At 47.1% G+C, this 23163-nt stretch overlaps 1 protein-coding gene across 7 annotated transcripts in view; it reads left to right on the top strand.

Moving 5' to 3' along the window:
• The window catches only part of ACLY (ATP citrate lyase), a 52577-nt gene extending 29430 nt beyond the window's left edge, over positions 1-23147 (top strand). For all 7 annotated transcript variants that reach the window (XM_054457536.2, XM_054457537.2, XM_063656626.1 and 4 more), the window contains 13 exons: positions 2651-2755; positions 4634-4830; positions 6646-6727; positions 7683-7793; positions 12695-12822; positions 13420-13513; positions 16092-16246; positions 17896-18046; positions 18246-18389; positions 20483-20596; positions 20949-21031; positions 21290-21366; positions 22166-23147. In XM_054457536.2, coding sequence (XP_054313511.2) covers positions 2651-2755; positions 4634-4830; positions 6646-6727; positions 7683-7793; positions 12695-12822; positions 13420-13513; positions 16092-16246; positions 17896-18046; positions 18246-18389; positions 20483-20596; positions 20949-21031; positions 21290-21366; positions 22166-22260 — 1536 coding nt within the window. In that variant the 3' untranslated portion in view covers positions 22261-23147. The remainder of the gene's footprint in view (positions 1-2650; positions 2756-4633; positions 4831-6645; positions 6728-7682; positions 7794-12694; positions 12823-13419; positions 13514-16091; positions 16247-17895; positions 18047-18245; positions 18390-20482; positions 20597-20948; positions 21032-21289; positions 21367-22165) is intronic.
• The last annotated feature ends 16 nt before the right edge of the window (positions 23148-23163 follow it).

The raw sequence follows: 23163 nt of genomic DNA, 5'->3' as shown, positions 1-23163 counted from the left end.
CAGCTTCCTAAGCCAGAGGAGGCTTAGAGAGACTCCAACATTTCATGATAAAAATATTACATGTTTATTATAGAACAGTTTCAAAATACTGATAAATATTGTTTTGTTGAAAATAAATACTTGAGGTCCCATTTCAGAAAAACATGACTGCTGCTATGAGAGTATGTCCTTATCTACCCCCTTTTCTAGATTTGAACAAAGGGAATAATACTGTATGCCACTCATATAATCTGCTTTCTTCAGTTGCTCTTCCCACATCAGTAAGCACTTACTGGCAGCATCACTTTTGCTTTTGCAAATCTTGTGATGGGCAATCTCAGATTAACATTTGCCTATAACCTTAATTATTCCCTAAGCATAAATTTCTAGAAGTTGAACTACTGCATCAGAAGGTGCAGGTTTGAGGCTGGGTGTGGTGGCTCACACCTGGAATCCCAGGACTGTGGGAGGCCAAGGTGGGTAGACCATTTGAGGTCAGGAGTTCTAGACCAGCCTGGCACCACCTCTACTAAAAATAAAAAAAATAGCCAGGTATGGTGGTGGGCACCTATAGTGCCAGCTACTTGGGAGGCTGAGGCAGGAGAATCACTTGAATCCGGGAGGTGAAAGTTGCAATGAGCCAAGGTTGTGCTATTGTACTCCAGCCTGAGCGACGAGACTCCATCTCAAAAAAAATAAAATTAGGATATTGATTATTTTGTTGAAAATTATCATCTGATCCCAGACTGGCTTATTTCAGTTTATGACTGGAGAACATAAAATTGTCTTGATATCTAAAAGAAGTGAAAAAATACATTTGCTGAAAATGAGCTACTTCTTTTTTTTTTTTTTTTGAAATGGAGCCTCTCTCCATCACCCAAGCTAGAGTGAGTACAGTGGCATGATCTCAGTTCACTGCAACCTCCACCTCCCGGGTTCAAGCAATTCTCCTGTCTCAGCCTCCCGAGTAGCTGGGACTACAGGCGCCTGCCACCACGCCCAGCTAATTTTTGTATTTTCAATAGAGATGGGGTTTTACCTTTTTGGTCAGGCTGGTCTCGAACTCCAGGCATCAGGTGATCCAACCGCCTTGGCCTCCCAAAGTGCTGGGATTATAGGCATGAGCCACCACGTCCGGCTGCTACTTCTTTAGTCTAGGGCAGAGGTTGGCAAACTATGGTCCAAGGCAAAACCTAGCAAATCACCTAGTTTTAGGGCTGTTTTTTGTTTGTTTGTTTGTTTTTGTTTTTTGTTTTTTGAGACAGAGTTTTGCTCTTGTTGCCCAGGCTGTAGTGCAGTGGTGCGATCTCGGCTCACCGCAGCCTCCGCCTCCCAGGTTCAAGTGATTCTCCTGCCTCAGCCTCCCAAGTAGCTGGGATTACAGGCATGCACCACTATGCCTGGCTAATTTTGTATTTTTAGGAGAGATGGGTTTTCTCCATGTTGGTCAGGCTGGTCTCAAACTCCCAACCTCAAATGATCTGCCCACCTTGGCCTCGCAGATTGCTGGGATTACAGACGTGAGCCACCGCGCACAGCCAGGGGTTTTTGTTTGGTTTTAAAGAGACAGACATACTGCTCTGTAGCCCAGGCTGGAGTGCAGTGATGCAATCGTGCAACTCACTGCAGCCTCAACCTCCTGGGTTCAATTGATCCTCCTGCCGGGTCTCCCTGTGTTGCCCAGGCTGGCCTTGAACTCTTGGGCTCAAGGGATCCACCTGCCTTAGAACTCCCAAAGTGCTGGGATTACAGGCATTAGCCACTCTACCTGGCCCCTACCATACTATTTTGACCCTTTATAGAGGTTTGCTGGCCCTGGTTTAGAGCCAAAGAGAAGTGATTCCTGGATCTGTCCCATGCCCCTCCCACCCCGTCTCTGGGCTGAGTGTAGAAGCAACTCATTTCGCTTAAACACTGACCCTGTCCTGTGGGGATGGTGACAAGACTCGGAGGGTACCATGGAGAAAAGCCTTAGATAGCTGCTTTATGAGCAGGCACAGGAACAGGTAGACAACAGGAGGATGTGAGCTTTTGGGTGAGAGTGAACATAGCTGCTATAACTGTAGCAGGGCTTCTGAAATACCCGCCTCTTTTGGGTGGATCACTGCGGCGTTAGCTAGTGGAGATCAGTTTCGGCTATCCACCACTTGTGTTTTCAGGAGATGGTTAGAGTGATTAGGAGCAGAGTCCTGTGGGAAGAATGAGATGCATATTGGTTTTGTTGTTTCATTTTGTTTTGTTTTTGTTTTTGAGATGGAGTCTTGCTCTGTCACCCAGGTTGGAGTGCAGTGGCGCCATCTCAGCTCACTGTAACCTCCACCTCCCGGGCTCAAGCAATTCTGCCTCAGCCTCCCTAGTAGCTGGGATTACAGGCGTGCACCACCATGCCCAGCTAATTTTTGTATTTTTAGTAGAGACAGGGTTTCGCCATGTTGGCCAGGCTGGTCTCGAACTCCTGACCTTAGAAGATCCACCCTCCTCGGCCTCCCAAAGTGCTGGGATTACAAGCATGAGCCACTGTGCCCGGCTGATGTGCATATTGTTAACATTACTTTGTTCTTGGACCCTGGAAGGGGACATGCAGAATGGGAGGTGGGCCCTTAAACGGTGCTGTCTTGTTGCCCTTTCTGAGGCAGAAAGTTAACGGAAAGGGACTCTTGTCATCCTCTAGATCCGGACCATTGCCATCATAGCTGAAGGCATCCCTGAGGCCCTCACGAGAAAGCTGATCAAGAAGGCGGACCAGAAGGGAGTGACCATCATCGGACCTGCCACTGTGAGCTTCCCCTCCGGAAAGCCTTTTACGTTCGATGCTATCTTATGAAGTTCATTGCCCTTAGGAAGTTTACTTTTTGACTCCTCTATCTCCCTCCTAGGTTGAGAAGATTCAGGAAGTATGTGTTGAAAATCAGTCTGTCCATTTTTAGCTTTTTTTTGAGACAGAGTCTCACTGCAGTGCCTAGGCTGGAGTGCAATGGCGCGATTTTGGCTCACTGCAACCTCTGCTTCTGAGTTCAAGTGATTCTCCTGTCTCAGCCTCCGAAGTAGCTGGGATTACAGGCACCCGCCACCATGTCCGGCTAATTTTTGTATTTTCAGTCGAGACGAGGTTTCACCATGTTGGTCAGGCTGGTCTCGAACTCCTGACGTTGGGTGATCCACCCACCTCGGCCTCCCAAAGTGCTGGGATTACAGGCATGAGCCACTGTGCCCAGCCCATTTTTAGTTTTCGTTGTTGTTGTTGTTGTTTTTGAGACGGAGTCTTGCTCTGTTGCCCAGGCTAGAGTGCCGTGGCGCGATCTTGGCTTACTGCAACCTCTGCCTCCTGGGCAGAGTTATTTTTTTAAAGGGCTCTCTCCCTAGTGCATATCACCTTTATGGTTTCAAGGAGCTAATGAGTAATTGTTTTTAGTATTTGTCTACCTTCATAAAACCATAGCATAGTCTTTGCTAAACCAAAGAATAAGCTGCCTGGTGGCCAAAAGTCTTCGTATAAGAAGAAATTATTCTTTTTGGGGGGCGGGGGCGGGGACAGAGTTTCACTCTGTTGCCCATGCTAGAGTGCAGTGGTGCAATCTTGGCTCACTGCAACTTCCACCTTCTGGGTTCAAGCAATTCCCCTACCTCAGTCTCCCGAGTAGCTGGGACTACAGGCGCCTGCCACCATGCCCGGCTAATTTTTGTATTTGTAGTGGAAGCGGGGTTTCACCATGTTGGCCAGGCTGGTCTCGAAGTCCTGACCTCAAGTGATCCACCCCACCCACCTCTGCCTCCCAAAGTCCTGGAGTTACAGGCGTGAGCCACCGTGTTTGGCCTTTTTTTTTTTTTTTTTTTTTTTGCTTTGAGACGGAGTCTTGCCCTGTTACCTAGGCTGGAGTGCAGTGGCACGATCGTGGCTCACTGCAGCCTCTGCCTCCTTGGTTCAAGCAATTCTCCTGCCTCAGCCTCCCGAGGAGCTGGGACTATAGGTGTGAACCACCACGCCTGGCTAATTTTTGTATTTTTAGTAGAGACAGGGTTTCACCATGTTAGCCAGGCTGGTCTCAAACTCCCAAACTCAGGTAATCTGCCCCCTACAGCCTCCAAAAGTGTTGGGATTACAGGCATGAGCCACCATGCCTGGCTGAAATTATTCTTTGAATTATTTTTTGTTTTTTTAAGAAGCAGGGTCTCGCTGTGTTGCTGGAGTGCAGTAGCTTTTCACAGGTGCAGTTATAACACACTTCAGCAGCCCCGAACTCCTAAGCTCGAGCAATCTCCCTGCGTCAGCCTTCTGAGTAGGATTACATAAGTGTTCCTCCACACCTGGCTTATTTTTACTTCTTACTGTATTAAAAAATGGAAGCTAGTATTTATTTCCAAAGAGCTGAGATTACAGACCTGAGCCACTGTGCCGGGCCAAGTATACGTATCTGAACCTGAATTAGTGAGCCATGTTTTACAAATAAGGCTCTCTTTTGTTCTGTATAATGTCTCTTGAGAGAGAGAGGAGACTTTCCTAAGCAGGAAACCCAATGGGCAAGTGTGATTTCTCTTGGTCATTCTCCCCCCGGCCTGGCCAGAGGGGGCTGGGCAGTAATGCAGGGGCTTTGTGATTCTTTGTGGTGAATCTGGAAGTCACCTTCCTCCCTGATTACGGTTTCTGCCCCCACAGGTTGGAGGCATCAAGCCTGGGTGCTTTAAGATTGGGAACACGGGTGGGATGCTGGACAACATCCTGGCCTCCAAACTATACCGCCCAGGCAGTGTGGCCTATGTCTCACGTTCCGGAGGCATGTCCAACGAGCTCAACAATATCATCTCTCGGACCACGGATGGTGTCTATGAGGGCGTGGCCATTGGTGGGGACAGGTAATCCGCTGGGAAGCCAAGGAGGGGCTTCCTGCATTGAGAGCAGTGGGCTAGGAGACAATGCTGTGTCCTGCAGGCTGCTTGCTGCCCTTGAGTTCCAGGCCCGCAGGAATGCTGCTGAAGTCTAAACAATGGGGCATCACTGCTCTTGTCTCAGGACTGACAGCATGAAATCGGAAAACACGGAACAGGGCAACAATGTGCAGGAGAGGCAACTGGGCTTTGGGGATAATTCGGTTTGTTGTGATTGGCCATAGGGAGGCAGCAGAGGGCAGTGGTTAGGCGGGCCAGTTCTGAAATTGGACTAAAGAGGTTCAAATCCCGTTTTCCCTCTTTAGTAGGGGGTGGGTGGCAGGGGCCATCCTGGGCCGGTTACTTAACCTCCCTAGATCTCCATCATTTTTACACATCAAATGGGTAAATAATACCCCCACCTCATGGGGCCACTGGAGGAATAAATGAGGTGTAATACATATAAGTGTCTGAGCCAGGGCCTGCCCTCAGCAGGTGCTCAGTGAGTTTTTATTGTAGTTAATAACAGTATCCTCATTATTTTTGGTAGCAGGAACACTGATCAGTAGGTCATGAATACAGTATTGTATCTTAGAGTAACGTCTGGCACTTAGTTCATAATAAATGTTAGCCATTATTGTTTATTATTCCTACTATTACTACTGCTGTCGGGCTTAGAAACCAAAAGCTGTTGAGATAGAGTCACCTTGTTCGTCTCCCTGGCTCTACCACATGATTTCCGATAGGATGCCTGGGTGAGGAAGAACTCTCACCAAGGTCTTTAGGGGTGTGGCCTGGGAATCCCCAGTCCTTGGGTACTACCTGACCAAAGGCTCGGGGAGTAAGTCTAGGAAATGCTGCTCGTTTAGATTGTCTTCTTAGATTTATAATGATCATATCAAAAGACATGAAGAGGCCAAGAACAGTGGATTATGCCTATAATCCCAGCACTTTGGGAGGCTGAGGGAGGAGGATTGTTTCAGCCCAGAAATTCGAGACTAGCTGAGGCAACACAGTTTCGAATTTGGTAGAGACACCCATCTCTACCAAAAAAAATTAGCCGGATGTGGTGGCATGTGCCAGTAGTGCCAGCTACTTTGGAGGCTGAGGCAGGAGGATTGCTTGAACCCAGGAGGCGGAGGTTGCAGTGCACCAACATCGCACCACTACACTCAAGCCTGGGTGAAAGAGCAAGACTTCATCTCAAAAAGAAAGAAGATATGTGTGTGTTCTTAGGTGTTTTTTTTTTTTGAGACGATCAAAAAATTCAAGCGATCCTCCCGCCTCAGCCTCCTGAGTAGCTAGGACTGTACAGGCGCCCACCACCACACCTGGCTGATTTTTGTATTTTTAGTAGAGACGGGGTTTCACCATGTTGGCCAGGCTGGTCTGGCACTCCTGACCTCAGGTGATCCACCCTCCTGGGCCTCCCAAAGTGCTGGGATTACAGGCGTGAGCCACTGCGCCTGGCCGGAATTTGTGGATATATTTTAAAACAACTGCACCAGGGCATACTTTCTAGGTCATCTCTTACTGCTGAGCGAACCTCTCTGGGCTTATTTTGTGCCCAGTCTTTTCCTTTACAAGTTAAATAGCTCCATCTCCTTCCTTCCTCTTTCTTCTCTTCTGTTCCATTTGCTACCTTCCCCTGTCCATTATTGCTGGGGCATCTCTGGACCCTTACTGGCCATCCACATCCCCCCAAAATCCAGTGTTCCCAGTACAAGTGTGCTTCCTAACCCTGTACACACTTCCCCAGGCCTCCTCCTGATCCTGTATCCTGATACTCCCTGCTCTCAACAGGTACCCGGGCTCCACATTCATGGATCATGTGTTACGCTATCAGGACACTCCCGGCGTCAAAATGATTGTGGTTCTTGGAGAGGTGAGTTACTTTAAAAAAAAAATTACAATTTTAAAACTGTAATGCATGATCTCAGTTTTCAAAAAATTAAAACACTTTGGTTACACGTAACTTAAAGGGACAGTCCCTGGTAATCCCATCCCCTAGATGCTGGGGCCTCGAGGTTGTCACTATTAGTACTGCCATTTATGTTTCAGAGAAAGGAGTTCTTAATCTCCTAGTGTCCCAAACGTTAGCGCCAATAAGAGAGAAGCTCTGCTCTGGCTGGCCATGGTCTCTACCTGGTGGGCAGTGGAAAGCTGGAGTAAAAAGTGCATTTTTTTGGCCAGGTATGGTGGCTCACACCTGTAATCCTCCCAGCACTTTGGGAGGCTGAGGCAAGTGGGTCACTTGAGATCAGGAGTTCTAGACCATCGTGGCCTACATGACGAAACCCCATCTCTACTAAAAATATAAAAATTAGCCAGGCATGGTGGTGCACACTTGTAATCCCAGCCACTCGGGAGGCTGAGGTGGGAGAATCATTTGAACCCAGGAGACAGAGGTTGCAGTGAACAGAGATCACGCCACTGCCCTCCAGCCTGGGAGACAGATCAAGACTCCATCTCAAAAAAAAAAAAAAAAAGCCAAAAAAAAAAAGCGCTTTTTAAAAAATGTGATGACTTTTGGATAGAACAGTTAAAAAAATTTTCTAAATACTAAAAAATTTGGGAGTCCCATAACCCCATCCTTGTTTGCACCTCTGAAGGCAGGTCTAATCCTAAATCATGTTATATCTCAAGATTAAGAAGGGGGAGTCCCAGAGATTCCTCTAGGAGACCTGCTGTTTGTTCCTTTAGAAATCCTCCTTGTATCCAGGCTGAAACTAAACTCCTTTTATTTGGCCAAAGCCCGTGTCACTCCATTTTCTATCCAGTTTTTACGTCAGGATGGGCTGTACTAACTTGGCTTTTTCTCATTCCCCATTCCTTGGCAGATTGGGGGCACTGAGGAATATAAGATTTGCCGGGGCATCAAGGAGGGCCGCCTCACTAAGCCCATCGTCTGCTGGTGCATTGGGACCTGTGCCACCATGTTCTCCTCTGAGGTATGGCTGAGATGGGTCACTTCTGGGCTGGGAGTGGGGATTGCAAGAGGCGGCATTTGAGGCGAACCATGTAATCATCTTATTAAGCAGCTAGTTCCTTCAAGAAACGTTTGTTACTTGCTTGGTTACTACAAAGTCCAGCCAGGGCCCTGCTCTCTGGGAGCTTATATCCAGTTGGAGGAGACCAATTTACAAGCAGATTAAAGCCACAGTCAGGCTCTGAGTCCCTGCTTGGCGTAGGTAGCAACTAGCTGTCTGGAGAAGCTGAGATGGCTTCCCTGGGAAGGTGATGTTTGAACTGTAGTTTAGGGGATGAGAAGGGCTTTGCTGATGAAAGGGAGGCCAAGGAGGGAGAAGGACACAGCCTGGGCTCAGCTGGGTGGGGCTTGGTGAGATGTTTTGTGTGGGGAGAGGTGGTAGAAGGAAAGGTTTGTTCTTGATGTGTTAAAATGATAAAATGTATGTGAAAGTGCCTGGCGCACCTGATGGTGTTGAATATAAACACTCCTTGGGCTTCTGCTGTCTGCTAAGCTTCTGAGCTATCTGTCTTCTGCTGGGGGATCATACGCCAGACTTCAGCCCCTGTGCTTCGGCTTAGAGAACCCTTTACCACCTTGAAGGTGGCTCACGTGATGATGATGAAATTGAAGGAAAAGCCGGGCGTGGTGGCTCACGCCTTTAATCCCAGCACTTTGAGAGGCCGAGGCAGGCGGATCACCTGAGATTGGGAGTTCAAGACCAGCCTGACCAACATGGAGAATCCCTGTCTCTACTAAAAATTCAAAATTAGCTGGGCACGGTGGCACATGCCTGTAATCCCCAGCTACTCAGGAGGCTGAGGCAAGAGAATTGCTTGAACCCGGGAGGTAGAGGTTGCAATGAGCTGAGATCGTGCCATTGCACTCCAGCCTGAGCAACAAGAGCGAAACTCCATCTCAAAAAAAAAAAAAAAAGGAAACAACCACTCATCACCCAATTAGTTTATCAATAGTTGTTAGCACCCTGTTAGTGTAGGGCCTTCTCTTAGTGCTGCGTATATAAAAAGGTAAAGCCTTCAAGGCTTCCTGCAATCATGAGAATCCTTAAGCTTTAACCCTAAAGTTTTCCTACCAGTAAGCTATTGTTACTCTGTGCCTAGAATGCATGCCTTTCGCCTTCAGATTCCTGCCCACCTCAAAGTGGCAATATTTGTCCAGTTGTCAAGTACATATCTCCTTTGAAGGAGTAGTTCCACTTTTGCAGATTTACCCCATGGGTATGCATGCAGAAGTGTTTCAAAGTATGTGTACAAGAATACTCTGCAGTATCATAACAGCAAAAACTGGAAACAACTTTCTTTTTTTTTTTTTTTTTTTTTGAGATGGAGTCTCACTCTGTCGCCCAGGCTGGAGTGCAATGGTGTGATCTCAGCTCACTGCAACGTCCGCCTCCTGGGTTCAAATGATTCTCCTGCCTCAGCCTCCTGAGTAGCTGGGATTGCAGGCGCATGCCACCACACCCAGCTAATTTTTAGTAGAGATGGAGTTTTACCATGTTGGTCAGGCTGGTCTCGAGCTCCTGACCTTGTGATCCACCTGCCTCGTCCTCCCAAAGTGCTGGGATTACAGGCGTGAGCCACCATGCCTGGCCTGGAAACAACTTACATGCTTATCAGGAGGGGACTGTCAGCATGGCATATCCACAAACTAATGGAAAACGGGGCAGGCATGCAAAGAAGGAGGTGGAACTTGATATGTTGATACAGAAAGAGTTTAAGATACATTACCTGTAAGAAAGGGCAGAGTTCAGTAAATGCTTATAATATCCATTTTGTATAAAGTGTGTTTGTGTGTGTGTGTGTGTGTGCGTTTTTTTGTTTGTTTTTTGTTTTTCCAAGTAAGTAAAAGGGGAGGAGAGGTCCGGAATCCTGCCCATCCCTCCAGGGTGAGCTCTACTTGCACAGGCTTTAAAATCAGACCTTGGTAGATCTGTGTAGCCAGACATGGTGGCAGGTGCATATAATGCCAGCTACTTGGGAGGCTGAGGCAGGAGAATTGCTTGAACCCGGGAGGCGGAGGATGCAGTGAGCCGAGATCAGATCTTTAAAATCAGATCTTGGTAGACCTGGGCAAGTCATTTAGCCTCTTGGTAACTGTTTCCTGAGCTGTAAAATGAGGATGCCGCAAGGTTGTTGTATGACTTAAATGAGAAAGTAATTGTAAAGGTCTGGCATGCATAGGTCTTAGAAACTATTCCTTTCCATGCCTTGTCAGTCTACTTATTCCATGAAGCTGTTCCTGATTCTCCTTTTTTTTTTTTTTTTTTTGAGACAGAGTCTCACTCTGTCGCCTAGGCTAGAGTGCAGTGGTATGATCTTGGCTCACTGCAACCTCTGCCTCCCTGGTTTAAAGCATTTCTCCTACTTCAGTCTCCCAAGTAGCTGGGATTACAGGCACACGCCACCACGTCTGGCTAATTTTTGTATTTTTAGTAGAGACAGGGTTTCACCATGTTGGCCAGGCTGGTCTCGAAGTCCTGACCTCAGGTGATCCACCTGCCTCGGCCTCCCAAAGTGCTGGGATTGCAGCCGTGAGTTACCGTGCCCAGCCAATTCTCTTTCTTCTTGAGTGCTCTCCCCCAACTCCGTACTCGCCCAACAGCCAAAAATCAGTCACCCTCCTCCATTGTTTCTCCTGGCTTGCTTTGCATTATCAGCCCCTCCACCTTTCCACCCCACCTCCCCATCCCCCCCATGATCAGGACACTTCTAAGCGGGTGAGCACCTTGCATTTCAGTATCTGGCGGCACTCATTGCCCCATGGGTGGGGTGAGTCCTTGAATTATTTTAGGTTTTGTTTTTTTTTTGTTTGTTTTTTTTTTTTTTGAGTCGGAGTAGTCTCGCTCTGTCGCCCAGGCTGGAGTGCAGTGGTGCAATCTTGGCTCACGGAGCTTGCCATTCTGCTGTTTCAGCCTCCCGAGTAGTTGGGATTACAGACGCCCACCACCAGGCTCGACTAATTTTTTTGTATTCTTTTAGTAGAGATGGGGTTTCACCATTAGCCAGGATGGTCTCAATCTCCTGACCTCATGATCCACCCCTCTCGGCCTCCCAAAGTGCTGGGATTACAGGCGTGAACCACTGCGCCCAGCCCTTTAGTTTTGTTTTTTAAATAATTCATCTCCCTTTTAGAAATTTTGTTTTTAGTTTTGAGAAATGCAGAGTTAAAGAAACTTAACTTCTTTAAACCTAGGGTTTCTGAACATAGACTCTCTTCTTCCTACCCATCTGCCGATGCAGATTAAATCCTACAAAGAACGAATTGGGAACTCACGCTTTAAGGTGTCTTTCAGCCTTTGCTTACAGAGCAGCAGTTCCTAACCTTTTCACCTTTTTCTTCTGTTTGCATGGTGAAGAGCACAGGCTGAGGCCAGATTGCCTAGGTTGAAGTGCTACCACATACTACCTGTGTGACCTGGGATAAATCACTTTACCCATCTGTGCTCCCATTTCCTTTTTTATAGGAAACAATCATACCTACTGAGATTGAATGAGTAAAACTCTTAGAAGAGTGCCTGAACATAGTGTTATGTAAACAGGTTAGATAGTACTATGATTATTCTCTACACCCCATCCTAAGACAAGGCTTTGCATCAGATGTCTTTTGAGTTAATTTCCTCCATCACTTGATTAAAGACACAGTCACGCTGGGCGCGCTGGCTCATGCCTGTAATCCCAGTAGCTTCGGAGGCTGAGGTGGGTGGGTTGCTTGATTCCAGGAGTTGGAGACCTGGACAACATGGCGAAACCCCATCTCTACTAAAACTACAAAAAACTTTTAGCCAGGCATACGCCTGTGGTGGCATACGCCTGTAGTCCCAGCTACATGGGAGGAGGTGGGAGAATCACCCGAGCCCGGGAGGTTGAGGCTGCAGTGAGCCAAGATAGCGCCACTGCATTCCAGCCTGGGGAACTGGAGCGAGACCCTGTCTCGAAAAAAAAAAAAAAGAAAGAAAAGACACAGCCACCATTTAGCACTTCTTTTTTTTTTTTTTTTTTTTTTTTTTGAGACGGAGTCTTGCTCTTATCACCCTGGCTGGAGTGCAGTGGCACAATCTTGGCTCACTGCAACCTCAGCCTCCTGGGCACTTATCTATAGTCCCAGCTATTGAGGAGGTTGAGGTGGGAGGATTACCTGAGCCCAAGGAGGCGAAGGTGCCAGTGAACTGTGTCTGCATCACTTTACTCCTGCCTGGGTGACAGAGTGAGACCCTGTCAGTTTAAAAAAAAAAAAAAAAAAAAGGCGGGGGGGGCAGGCGTGGTGGCTCACACCTGTAATCCCAGCACTTTGGGAGGCCAAGGCTGGTGGATCACCTGAGGTTAGGAGTTCGAGACCAGCCTGGCCAACATAGTGAAACCCCATCTCTACTAAAAATACAAAAATTAGCTGGGCGTGGTGGCAGGCGCCTGTAATCCTAGCTACTTGGGTGGCTGAGGCAGGAGAACTACTGGAACCCAGGAGGCAGAGGTTGCAGTGAGCTGAAATCACGTCGTTGCACTCGAGCCTGGATGACAAGAGCAAGACTTCATCTTAAAAAAAAAAAAAAAAAAAAAGAAGGTAAGGGAAAAAAAAAGGAAGGTGATTCTGGAGTTGGGCTGCCAGTCTTTGTATCCTGACTTCCATGCACATTAGCTGCGTGACCCTGAGGAAGCTCCTGAACTTCTCTGTGCTTTGGTTTCCTCGTCTGTAAAATGGAAATCATCTATTGTACCTATTCAGTGAGCTTGCTTGAGGCTTAAATGAAGTGATTCTTGTAAAGTGTTTAGCACAGTGCCAGCCTATGATCAGTGCTGGCATTTCCCTGGGGATTCTATGTTCACTCTTGGGGGATTAGCGGTAAAGCTACTTTCCTTTGCTTTCCAGGTCCAGTTTGGCCATGCTGGAGCTTGTGCCAACCAGGCTTCTGAAACTGCAGTAGCCAAGAATCAGGCTTTGAAGGAAGCAGGAGTGTTTGTGCCCCGGAGCTTTGATGAGCTTGGAGAGATCATCCAGTAAGTGGACCTTGGGGAGGATGCCGGCCTCCCTCTCCTTTCCAAATCCCTCCTGAGACAGCAGCCTCTCCCACACAGGGACATCCCGTATTCCTGGTCCCTCTCGGTATCTAGCGCAGCTGTATGGATGGTTCAAAATCCTCTTTCTCTTTGGCTTTCCTTTTGTTTTATTTAGTTTGTGGAAGCAGTAGGTCTAGGCTGATGTTAAAACGTGTTGAGTTTCTGAGCCTACCTATTTGGCTGGGAGGTGGCAGCCATAGATGAGAGCTCCACATGAAGATGTTTAGAGAGTGTTACCTATGATTGATAAAGAGTTATTAGATATCCTGTGATCCCTTCCCATTTCTACCTCTTAAACCTGCCTGGACTCCCGGCTGTGTCCTTCCTTGCCATCCAGAGATTGGGACGTGAGGTAGTAGGGAGCAGAGGGGCAGGTTCTTGGCTAGAACTTCTTTTCATTTAGTTCTCAGAATTCAGCAGGTAAGAGTAAACTAAGAAACCTACAGTGTTTGGGTTAGATAGAGCATTCTTGGGATGTCTTACAGGAGCCCAAAATAAGAAAATCCACGTGGATGTCTTTTTTTTCCTGCCTCCCAGGTCTGTATACGAAGATCTCGTGGCCAGTGGAGTCATTGTACCTGCCCAGGAGGTGCCGCCCCCAACCGTGCCCATGGACTACTCCTGGGCCAGGGTAGGTGCCTTGAATGTCCCTAACAGTGTGAGCAAGGGAGATCTGGGGGTCTATGGTGGTGGGTTTCGCGTTGATTTGCCTTGAACTCTTGGAAACCAGGCCTTCTGTATTAGTCGGGGATCTCTTAGAGGGACAGAACTAATAGGATGTATATATATAAAGGAGAGTTTATTAAGTATTAACTTACATGATCACAAGGTACCACAATAGGCTGTCTATAAGCTGAGGAGCAAGGAGAGCCAGTCCAAGTCCCAAAACTGAAGAACTTGGAGTCCAGTGTTCGAGGGCAGGAAGCATCCAGCACGGGAGAAAGATGTAGGCTGGGAGGCTAGGCCGGTCTCTCTTCTTCACATTTTTCTGCCTGCTTTATATTCGCTGGAAGCTGATTAGATTATGCTCACTACACTAGGGGTGGATCTGCCTTCCCCAGCCCACTGACTCATATGTTAATCTCTTTTAGCAACACCCACACAGACACACCCAGGATTCATACTTTGTATCCCTCAATCCAGTCAAGTTGACACTTTTGGAGGTCAAGGTGGGAGGATTGCTTGAGACCAGGAGTTGAAGGCTGAAGTTAGCCATGACTGTGCCGCTGCACTCCAGCCTGGGTGACAGAGTGAGACCCTGTCTCTAATTTAAAAAAAAAAAAAAAAAGGGCTGGGCCCGGTGGCTCATGCCTGTAATCCCAGCACTTGGTGGGAGGCCAGGGTGGGCGGATCACCTGAGGTCAAAAGTTCGAGACCAGGCTGGCCAACATGGTGAAACCCCATCTCTACTGAAAAAATACAAAAATTAGCCAGGCGCAGTGGTGGGCTCCTGTAATCCCAGCTACTCGGGGGGCTGAGGCAGGAGAATTGCTTGAACCCGGGAGGCAGAGGTTGCAGTGAGCCAAGATCGCGCCATTGCACTCCAGCCTGGGCAACAAGAGTGAAAGTCCGTCTCAAAAAAAAAAAGGAGAGAGAGAGAGATAGAGAACATATTCATGTTGTCTTTGTAATAAAAATGTAACTGTAAAGCATTTTAAAAATTCATAGAGGATAATTGGAGAAATAGGATTGGACTAAATTGGCTAATTTGCCTCAACTCTGGAAATAGGAAATTCAGGAGTTCAGTCCCCGTCCCCTGGGTAAAAGACATATTGAAGGGCTCCCCCATTTCTGTAGCCACGTATCTCGTCCCCCTTTTTTTTTTTTTTTTTTTTTTGAGACGGAGTTTCACTTTTGTTGCTGAAGCTAGAGTGCAATGGTGCAATCTCTGCTCACTGCAACCTCCTCCTCCCAGATTCAAGCGATTCTCCTGCCTTAGCCTCCCGAGTAACTGGGGTTACGGACGCATACCACCACGCCCGGCCAATATTTGTAGTTTCAATAGATACGGGGTTTCACCATGTTGGCCAGGCTGGTCTCGAACTCCTGACCTCAAGTGATCCGCCCATCTCGGTCTCCCAAAGTGCTGGGATTACAGGCATAAGCCACTGTGCCCTGCCCCATTACATTATTGTTATGGTTGGCAGCTGTATCTGAAGTGTATGTAAGATTTTCCCTTTGGATTCATTTTACTATTTCTTACCCAGGTGACCTTGGGCTGGTTACTGAGCCTCTCTAAGCCTCATTTTTTTTTGCTATAACACAAGGAATGCTTCTCCTTTGTGAGGTTAAAATGAAGCAATGGGCTGGATGCAGTGGCTCACGCCTGTAATCCCAGCACTTTGGGAGGCCGAGGCAGGTGGATCATGAGGTCAGGAGATTGAGACCATCCTGGCTAAAATGGTGAAACCTCATCTCTACTAAAATTACAAAAAAATTAGCTGGGCATGGTGGCAGGTGCCTGTAGTCCCAGCTACTTGGGAGGCTGAGGCAGGAGAATGGCGTGAACCCGGGAGGCGGAGCTTGCAGTGAGCCAAGATCGCACCATTGCACTCCAGCTTGGGCGACAGAGAAAGACTCTGTCTCAAAAAAAAAAAAAAGAAGCAATGGACTGGGTCTCACGCCTGTAATCCCAGCACTTGGGGAGGCCGAGGTGGGAGAATTGCTTGAGCACAAGAGTTTAAGACCAGCCTGGACAGCATAGCAAGACCCTGTCTCTACAAAAAAATTTTAAAATTAGCCAGGCGTGGCGGTTCGTGCCTTGTTGCCCCAGCTACTGGGAGGCATAGCTGGGTGGATCGCTTGAGCCTAGCTAGGAGTTTGAGGCTGAAGTGAGCTATGGTCTCACCAGTGTACTCCAGCCTGGGCAACAGAGAGACTCTGGTTCCCCTCCAGAAATGAAGCAATGGATATAAACTGCTTAAGCTATTTCCTAGCCCAGCAAATGCTCAGAGAAGGACAGAAATAGAGCTGATAGTGCTGATGCCAAGTGGTATCCTGGGTTCTCCTGTTTTCTATGTCCAAAATGATCTAATGAAAGGGCTTTTGCACTTCTTTCTTGGGAAAACTTTGAGAGTTGTTACTTGGCTGCCAGAGTTTAAGACATTCCTGGGGTGCTTTGGTTCTGAAAGTACACACAGCAGGGCAGTCCTGGAAAAATCTGTGGTGGTCACCAGGGCCCTGCTTCCCTCTGCCCCATCTCTGCCCAGGAGCTTGGTTTGATCCGCAAACCTGCCTCGTTCATGACCAGCATCTGCGATGAGCGAGGACAGGAGCTCATCTACGCGGGCATGCCCATCACTGAGGTCTTCAAGGAAGAGATGGGCATTGGCGGGGTCCTTGGCCTCCTCTGGTTCCAGAAAAGGTGAGCATGGAGGGCAGAAGATGACAGGGCCCTGCAGCTCGGAGTTAATGATTTTCCCCCCAACAAAGGGGTGGGAGTGGACAGGCCTGGGGAGTGTGTCCAAGGTCAATCTTTGGGGCCACAGGTCAATTGAACGTCCAGAGGAAGGACACATAAGCTATTCCTAAGTTTTCCAAGGACAGAAAGTCCAGTCACATGAGCCACCGCACCCGGCCAAATGCAGATCTCTTGACAGCAAGATAGAGGTTAGGCAGGAGAGAACTGGAAAGATGTGGTGGCCTAAGGAGTGTGGGCCTGGTGGAGCTGCTGAACAGATAGAAAGTACCTTATGGGCCAGGCGCGGTGGCTCACGCCTGTCATCCCAGCACTTTGGGAAGCTGAGGTGAGTGGATCACCTGAGGTCAGGAATTCATGACCAGCCTGGCCAACATGGTGAAACCCCATCTCTACTAAAAATACAAAAAATTAGCCGGGCATAGTGGTGTGCGCCTATAATCCCAGCTACTCAGGAGGCTGAGGCAGGAGAATCACTTGAACCCGGGAGGTGGAGGTTGCAGTGAGCCAAGATCGCGCCATTGCACTCCAGCCTGAGCAACAAGAGCAAAAATACTCCGTCTCAAAAAAAAGAAAAAAAGAAAGAAAAAAAAGAAAGTACCTTATGTTGTGTTCGCTTTGCAAATTTGTTTCTCCCATCAGCTTGAATGTTAGAAAAAATTGGTTTTCTCTGTAACTTGCAATCTTAGCCCTCCTGTGGGACTGATGGCTGGGCAGGGGAGCCAGTGAGTATGTGATTCACAGAGTCCTGGGCTTAATGTGGTGCTGGGCAGAAGGCCAGGTCAATGTCTTTGGTTGTGTCATGCCCTCACCTGCAGAGAGATGGGTCTTGGTCCTGCTTTGGACCCTTCCTGGGAAAAGTTCATGGGTTATAACACCTGAGCAGGTCTCTCTCTGTCTGCTTCTGCCTCCCACCTCTCCATACTTTGTTCCTGATTCTTAGTTGAGAGGTTGAATACTACAGGAACGAGGCATGGGGCCTCTTACACTGTGAAGGGACAGGGTTCTCACCTCCTGTCTGTCTGGCACATGGAGCATAACCACAAATATAGGTCAAATCCTGGTGCAGGCAACTCATGCTGAAAATCACTAACCAAAGAATAGATTAAAAACTCTGGTTTCAAACTCTATTTTACAAACAGTATTCGGGGCCGGGCGCGGTGACTTATGCCTGTATATAATCCCAGCACTTTGGGAGGCCGAGGTGGGCAGATCACTTGAGGCCAGGAGTTCGAGATAGCCTGGCCAACATAGCAAAATCTCATCTCTACTAAAAATACAAAAATTAGCCTGGCGTGGTGGTGTGTACCTGTAGTCCCAGCTACTTGGGAGGTTGAGGCAGGCAAATTGCTTGAACCTAGGAGGTGGAGGTTGCAGTGAGCCAAGATCTCACTACTGCACTCCAGCCTGGGCAACAGAATGAGACTCTGTCTAAAGAAAAGAATCAGGAGGTTTTGCCTTAGAGTTGTGTGGTAGTATTAGACTTGGATTGGTAGTTACCGTTCTTGGATTTGAATGACTTGTTTAGGGAGATGGGAGAAAGTACGAGCGTGGCCTTGTCGACCATCTCCTGGCCTTTGTTCCCCCCGCTCCAGGTTGCCTAAGTACTCTTGCCAGTTCATTGAGATGTGTCTGATGGTGACAGCTGATCATGGGCCAGCTGTCTCTGGAGCCCACAACACCATCATTTGTGCGCGAGCTGGGAAAGACCTGGTCTCCAGCCTCACCTCGGGGCTGCTCACCATCGTAAGTACTGTCATCATGGGAGGTGAACAGTGGGGACACTGGGCCTTGGCCTTTTGCTGCTTTGCCACAGCAGGGCCCTAGAAGGAGCCCCTGAGTGTAAAACCCAGTGCTCAGGGCCATTCGGGACACACTGGGTTGGTTTGCCCAGCTGAAGGAAACTCTTAAAGCTCAAGGCAACATGCACTTGTTTCTCCTTCAGGGGGATCGGTTTGGGGGTGCCTTGGATGCAGCAGCCAAGATGTTCAGTAAAGCCTTTGACAGTGGCATTATCCCCATGGAGTTTGTGAACAAGATGAAGAAGGAAGGGAAGCTGATCATGGGCATTGGTCACCGAGTGAAGTCGGTGAGTTGTTACTCTCCTAAAAAAGTGGGATGGAGGCCAGGCGCGGTGGCTCATGCCTGTAATCCAAGCGCTTTGGGAGGCCAAGGCAGGTGGATCACCTGAGGTTGGGAGTTGGAGACCAGCCTGACCAACATGGAGAAACCCCGTCTCTACTAAAAATACAAAAAAATTAGCCAGGCGTGGTGGTGCATGCCTGTAATCCCCAGCTGAGGTAGGAGAATCGCTTGAACCCAGGAAGTGGAGGTTGTGGTGAGCCGAGATTGCGCCATTGCACTCCAGCCTGGGCAACAAGAGTGAAACTCCATCTCAAAAAAAAAAAACAAAAAAAGTGGGATGGATCTACTGGGTGGGTGGTGATAGTGGGGGCATTAATTTATTTGGGAGAATACCTAAGCTTTCAACTCCCAACATACAAAGCTTTGGATGCGTTGACAGATGCCAAATACAAAGCAGCTATGTTTTCCATGTTCTAATACAGATTGCCCTTAACAGTTTTTCTGTCGTTCGCTTGCAGTATGGAAATAGCAGTTGAAATTAGATGGAAAACTCGGTAACTTTGGTTTCCCAAATGAACCTTATGGGAAAAAGGACCAAGGTCAGGTTGAGGGGACATATTGGTCACCTTAGGCTAGATAATACCTCGTTCTGCAGTAACAGACAACTCCAAAAATCTCAGTGGCTTACCACAGCAAAGGTTTATGTCTCATTCACACTACATCCACTGAGGGTTTGCTGTGCCTGTTCTCTGCCATCTGTGCCGAAGGAACAGCCCCTGTCTGGGATGTGCTGGCCTCACGTCAGCAGGATAACAGCAATGGCAGGACCACGTGCAGGCTCTTAAAGCCTTACATGATTCACCTTCACTCACATTTCATTGGCCACCGCAAGTCAAGTGGTTATTTGTGACATCACTGGGGCAGGAAGAGTGATAATATCCAGGCATATCTGATTGGGAGAGACCAGTGGGAAAGGACAGTAAATATTTGAAACAGTTTATATAGTCTCACACAGGGCCGGTCATTTCTATGTCCTTACAGTGTGCTATGGTTAGAAACCGAAGAGCAAGAGATGAAGGTCACTGGCAGCTGCTCAGGGCCTTATGGGGACAGCTCCTTAGTAAATCCCTTTACCCTGGGCATCTTGGCTCTGTAGCTCCAGAAACCTCATTTATTTGGTCACTCCATTGGCCTAGGTGGGGAGTATTAATACGAAGGTCATGCATGTGATTCAGGACACCACCTTCTAGGCAGCCAAACACTTGGCCATCTCAGGTGATACCCAGAGGTTGCTTGATGAGCAAGGACCAGCTCAGAACCAAGCAGGGAAGGTGGGTGGCTCTGAGGGACATTCCATCCAGGACTTGCTGGACTTTGCTCAGCCAGCCCCAGCTCCTGAGCATATAACACCTTTCCCATCTACAGCACAGAGCCTCTTTCTAAGATAATGCTAGACTTGCACTCCACACTCACTCATTCACTCTTTGAGCTCCCCGCTTTCTAGAGGATGTACTGACCCAGCTATCTCTTTGCTGAGGGCAGAAGTTGCTTTGGTATTCGATTTAGTGTGTCCCTAGATCATCTTCCTCCCCCACTGACAGGTGGTTAATTTCATTCACAGCAGGTCTGGAGTTTTTCCTAAAATTTTGGGAATACTTTGCCTCCCCACACTCAACACATGTTTGTTTAGTGTTGAACTTTGTCACAGCTTGAGTAGGCACAGAGCTGGTGGGGGCATGGCTGGAGGCTAGAACCTAAGACTCTTGAGTTGGAGAGTGGTTAACTTTCAGACCTCTGCTGCTCAACACTATAGGACCTGGCCAGTTCCCTGAACATCACAGGGCTTAGTTTCTTCTTTGCAACTTAAAAGTGAGAACCTACCAAGGTTGTTTTGTGTCCCAATTGAGATATGAGAAGACTTCAAAAGCCAGCCTCATGGCATTAGCACAATTGGTGCCACATGGAATTGTACACGTGGGTCAGGTTCCTGAATCGCCTCTGGGATATGTCCAGTTCTACCCACCTGTAACACAAGTATGAACAAACACATCCCAGCAGTGTGTGAGTGTTCGTATGTACTGTTGGGTTCATTTCTAGATAAACAACCCAGACATGCGAGTGCAGATCCTCAAAGATTACGTCAGGCAGCACTTCCCTGCCACTCCTCTGCTCGATTATGCGCTGGAAGTAGAGAAGATTACCACCTCGAAGGTAACAAAGAAAAAACTTCCTAATTCTCTAATATTACGTTGGACAAATTTATTGGAGGAAATAGGAGCCAGGTTACATTTTGATTATGCAGCTAAAAGCAAACCTAGTTTTCTGGAAATGTTATTTTTGTTTCATAACTAAATTTAACAGACATGCACTAAATGTCAACTAGGTGTTGGGTACTTTGCTAGATGCTGGGAATTGAAGTGAGTCAGACACAGTGTCAACCAGTGGGGCTGGTAGAAGGTTTTTAAATGATGGTCACAATTTGTAGTAATAGTAGTAACAGTGGAAAATTATGAAGAAAAAATGAGAAATAATGATAAATGCTTTGAATTTTTTGCCTTCCCAGAAGCCAAATCTTATCCTGAATGTAGATGGTCTCATCGGAGTCGCATTTGTAGACATGCTTAGAAACTGTGGGTCCTTTACTCGGTGAGCATTGCAGCTGTTTCCTTCTTCATTACGTTTGTTGATTTTTGTTGTTTCCTCCAAACTATAAAAGTAATGCATACTCATAATAGAATATTTGAAAAATAAGGAGAGGTATAAAGAAGAAAACAAAAATTGCCTGTAATGCTATCACCCAGAGCACCCTTTTTCTTCTCATTCCTGGGCAGTAGTAGTACTGTCTGTGGGGAGGAGGGCAGTCACGTGAGCCTTTTAAAACTACAAGTTGATTGTGTGTTGCAGGGAGGAAGCTGATGAATATATTGACATTGGAGCCCTCAATGGCATCTTTGTGCTGGGAAGGAGTATGGGCTTCATTGGTGAGTCCATTCGTTGTTGTTTTAAGTGTTTTTTTTTTAAACCCCTACAGTTCAGCTACACCACTTACCCATGGGGTTGAGTTTTTTTTTGGTTTTTTTTTTTTCTTTTTTAATTCTCTTTTTGTGGTTCAGTTTCTACAGAAGAAATGTCATATCTTCTTAATCATTGTTCTTAATCTTTCCTTTCTTACTTTAACCTTTCCCCTTATCTTTATCATTGTTCCTTTGTTCTTAGAAATGATTGCTAGCCCAGGAAAATTTTTTTTTTTTTTTTTTTTTTTGAGACTGAGTCTTGCTTTGTCACCGGGCTGGAGTGCAGTGGCGCGGTCTTGGCTCACTGCAGCCTCTGCCTCCTGGGTTCAAGGGATTCTCCTGCCTCAGCCTCCCAAGTAGCTGGGACTACAGGCGCGTGCCACCACGCCTGGCTAATTTTTTGTATTTTTAGTAGAGACGGGGTTTCACCGTGTTAACCAGGATGGTCTCGATCTCCCAACCTCATGATCCGCCCACCTTGGCCTCCCAAAGTGCTGGGATTACAGGCGAGAGCCACCGTGCCTGGCCTATTTTTATTATTTATTTAATTTTATTTTTTCCCTTTAAATTTTGTTTTAATTTAAAGGAAAATAGAATGAGATCCAACAGCTCCCTTGTACAAAGTCCACCTATACAGTGGATTTGGACTAAACTTCCCACTGCTTTGTGTCTACTTTTTTTGTGTGTTAGATTTCCCTTCCTTAGCCTCTTCCTCTCACCAGGCTTATGAAGCTCTAATAAAAAAGACGTGTTTGCTTCATTTTAGGACACTATCTTGATCAGAAGAGGCTGAAGCAGGGGCTGTATCGTCATCCGTGGGATGATATTTCATATGTTCTTCCGGAACACATGAGCATGTAACAGAGCCAGGAACCCTACTGCAGTAAAGTGAAGACAAGAACTCCTCCCCCAGGAAAAAGTGTACAGACAGCTGGCACTGGAGCCTGCTTTATTAAGCAGGGGCCTGGAATGTAAACAGCCACTGGGGTACAGGCACCGAAGACCAACATCCACAGGCTAACACCCCTTCAGTCCACACAAAGAAGCTTCATATTTTTTTTTATAAGCATAGAAATAAAAACCAAGCCAATATTTGTGACTTTGCTCTGCTACCTGCTGTATTTATTATATGGAAGCATCTAAGTACTGTCAGGATGGGGTCTTCCTCATTGTAGGGCGTTAGGATGTTGCTTTCTTTTTCCATTAGTTAAACATTTTTTTCTCCCTTGGAGGAAGGGAATGAAACATTTAAGGCCTCAAGATACTATACATTTAAAGCACCCCAAAGTCTCTTTTTTTTTACTTCCCTTTCTTCTTCCTTATATAACATGAAGAACATTGTATTAATCTGATTTTTAAAGATCTTTTTGTATGTTATGTGTTAAGGGCTTGTTTGGTATCCCGCTGAAATGTTCTGTGTTGCAGACCAGAGTCTGCTTATGTCAGGGGGATGGGGCCATTGCATCCTTAGCCATTGTCACAAAATATGTGGAGTAGTAACTTAATATGTAAAGTTGTAACATACATACATTTAAAATGGAAATGCAGAAAGCTGTGAAATGTCTTGTGTCTTATGTTCTCTGTATTTATGCAGCTGACTTGTCTGTCTGTAGCTGAAGTGTGGGTCCAAGGACTCCTAACTACTTTGCATCTGTAATCCACAAAGATTCTGGGCAGCTGCCACCTCAGTCTCTTCTCTGTATTATCATAGTCTGGTTTAAATAAACTGTATAGTAACAATGAAGGCATACTGCTGGCTCCTGG

This window comes from Pongo pygmaeus, chromosome 19 (genome assembly GCF_028885625.2).
Source record: "Pongo pygmaeus isolate AG05252 chromosome 19, NHGRI_mPonPyg2-v2.0_pri, whole genome shotgun sequence".
Taxonomy (NCBI): domain Eukaryota; kingdom Metazoa; phylum Chordata; class Mammalia; order Primates; family Hominidae; genus Pongo; species Pongo pygmaeus.
The sequence above is the reverse complement of the archived record's forward strand: the minus strand, read 5'-3'. Positions and strand labels throughout refer to the sequence as shown.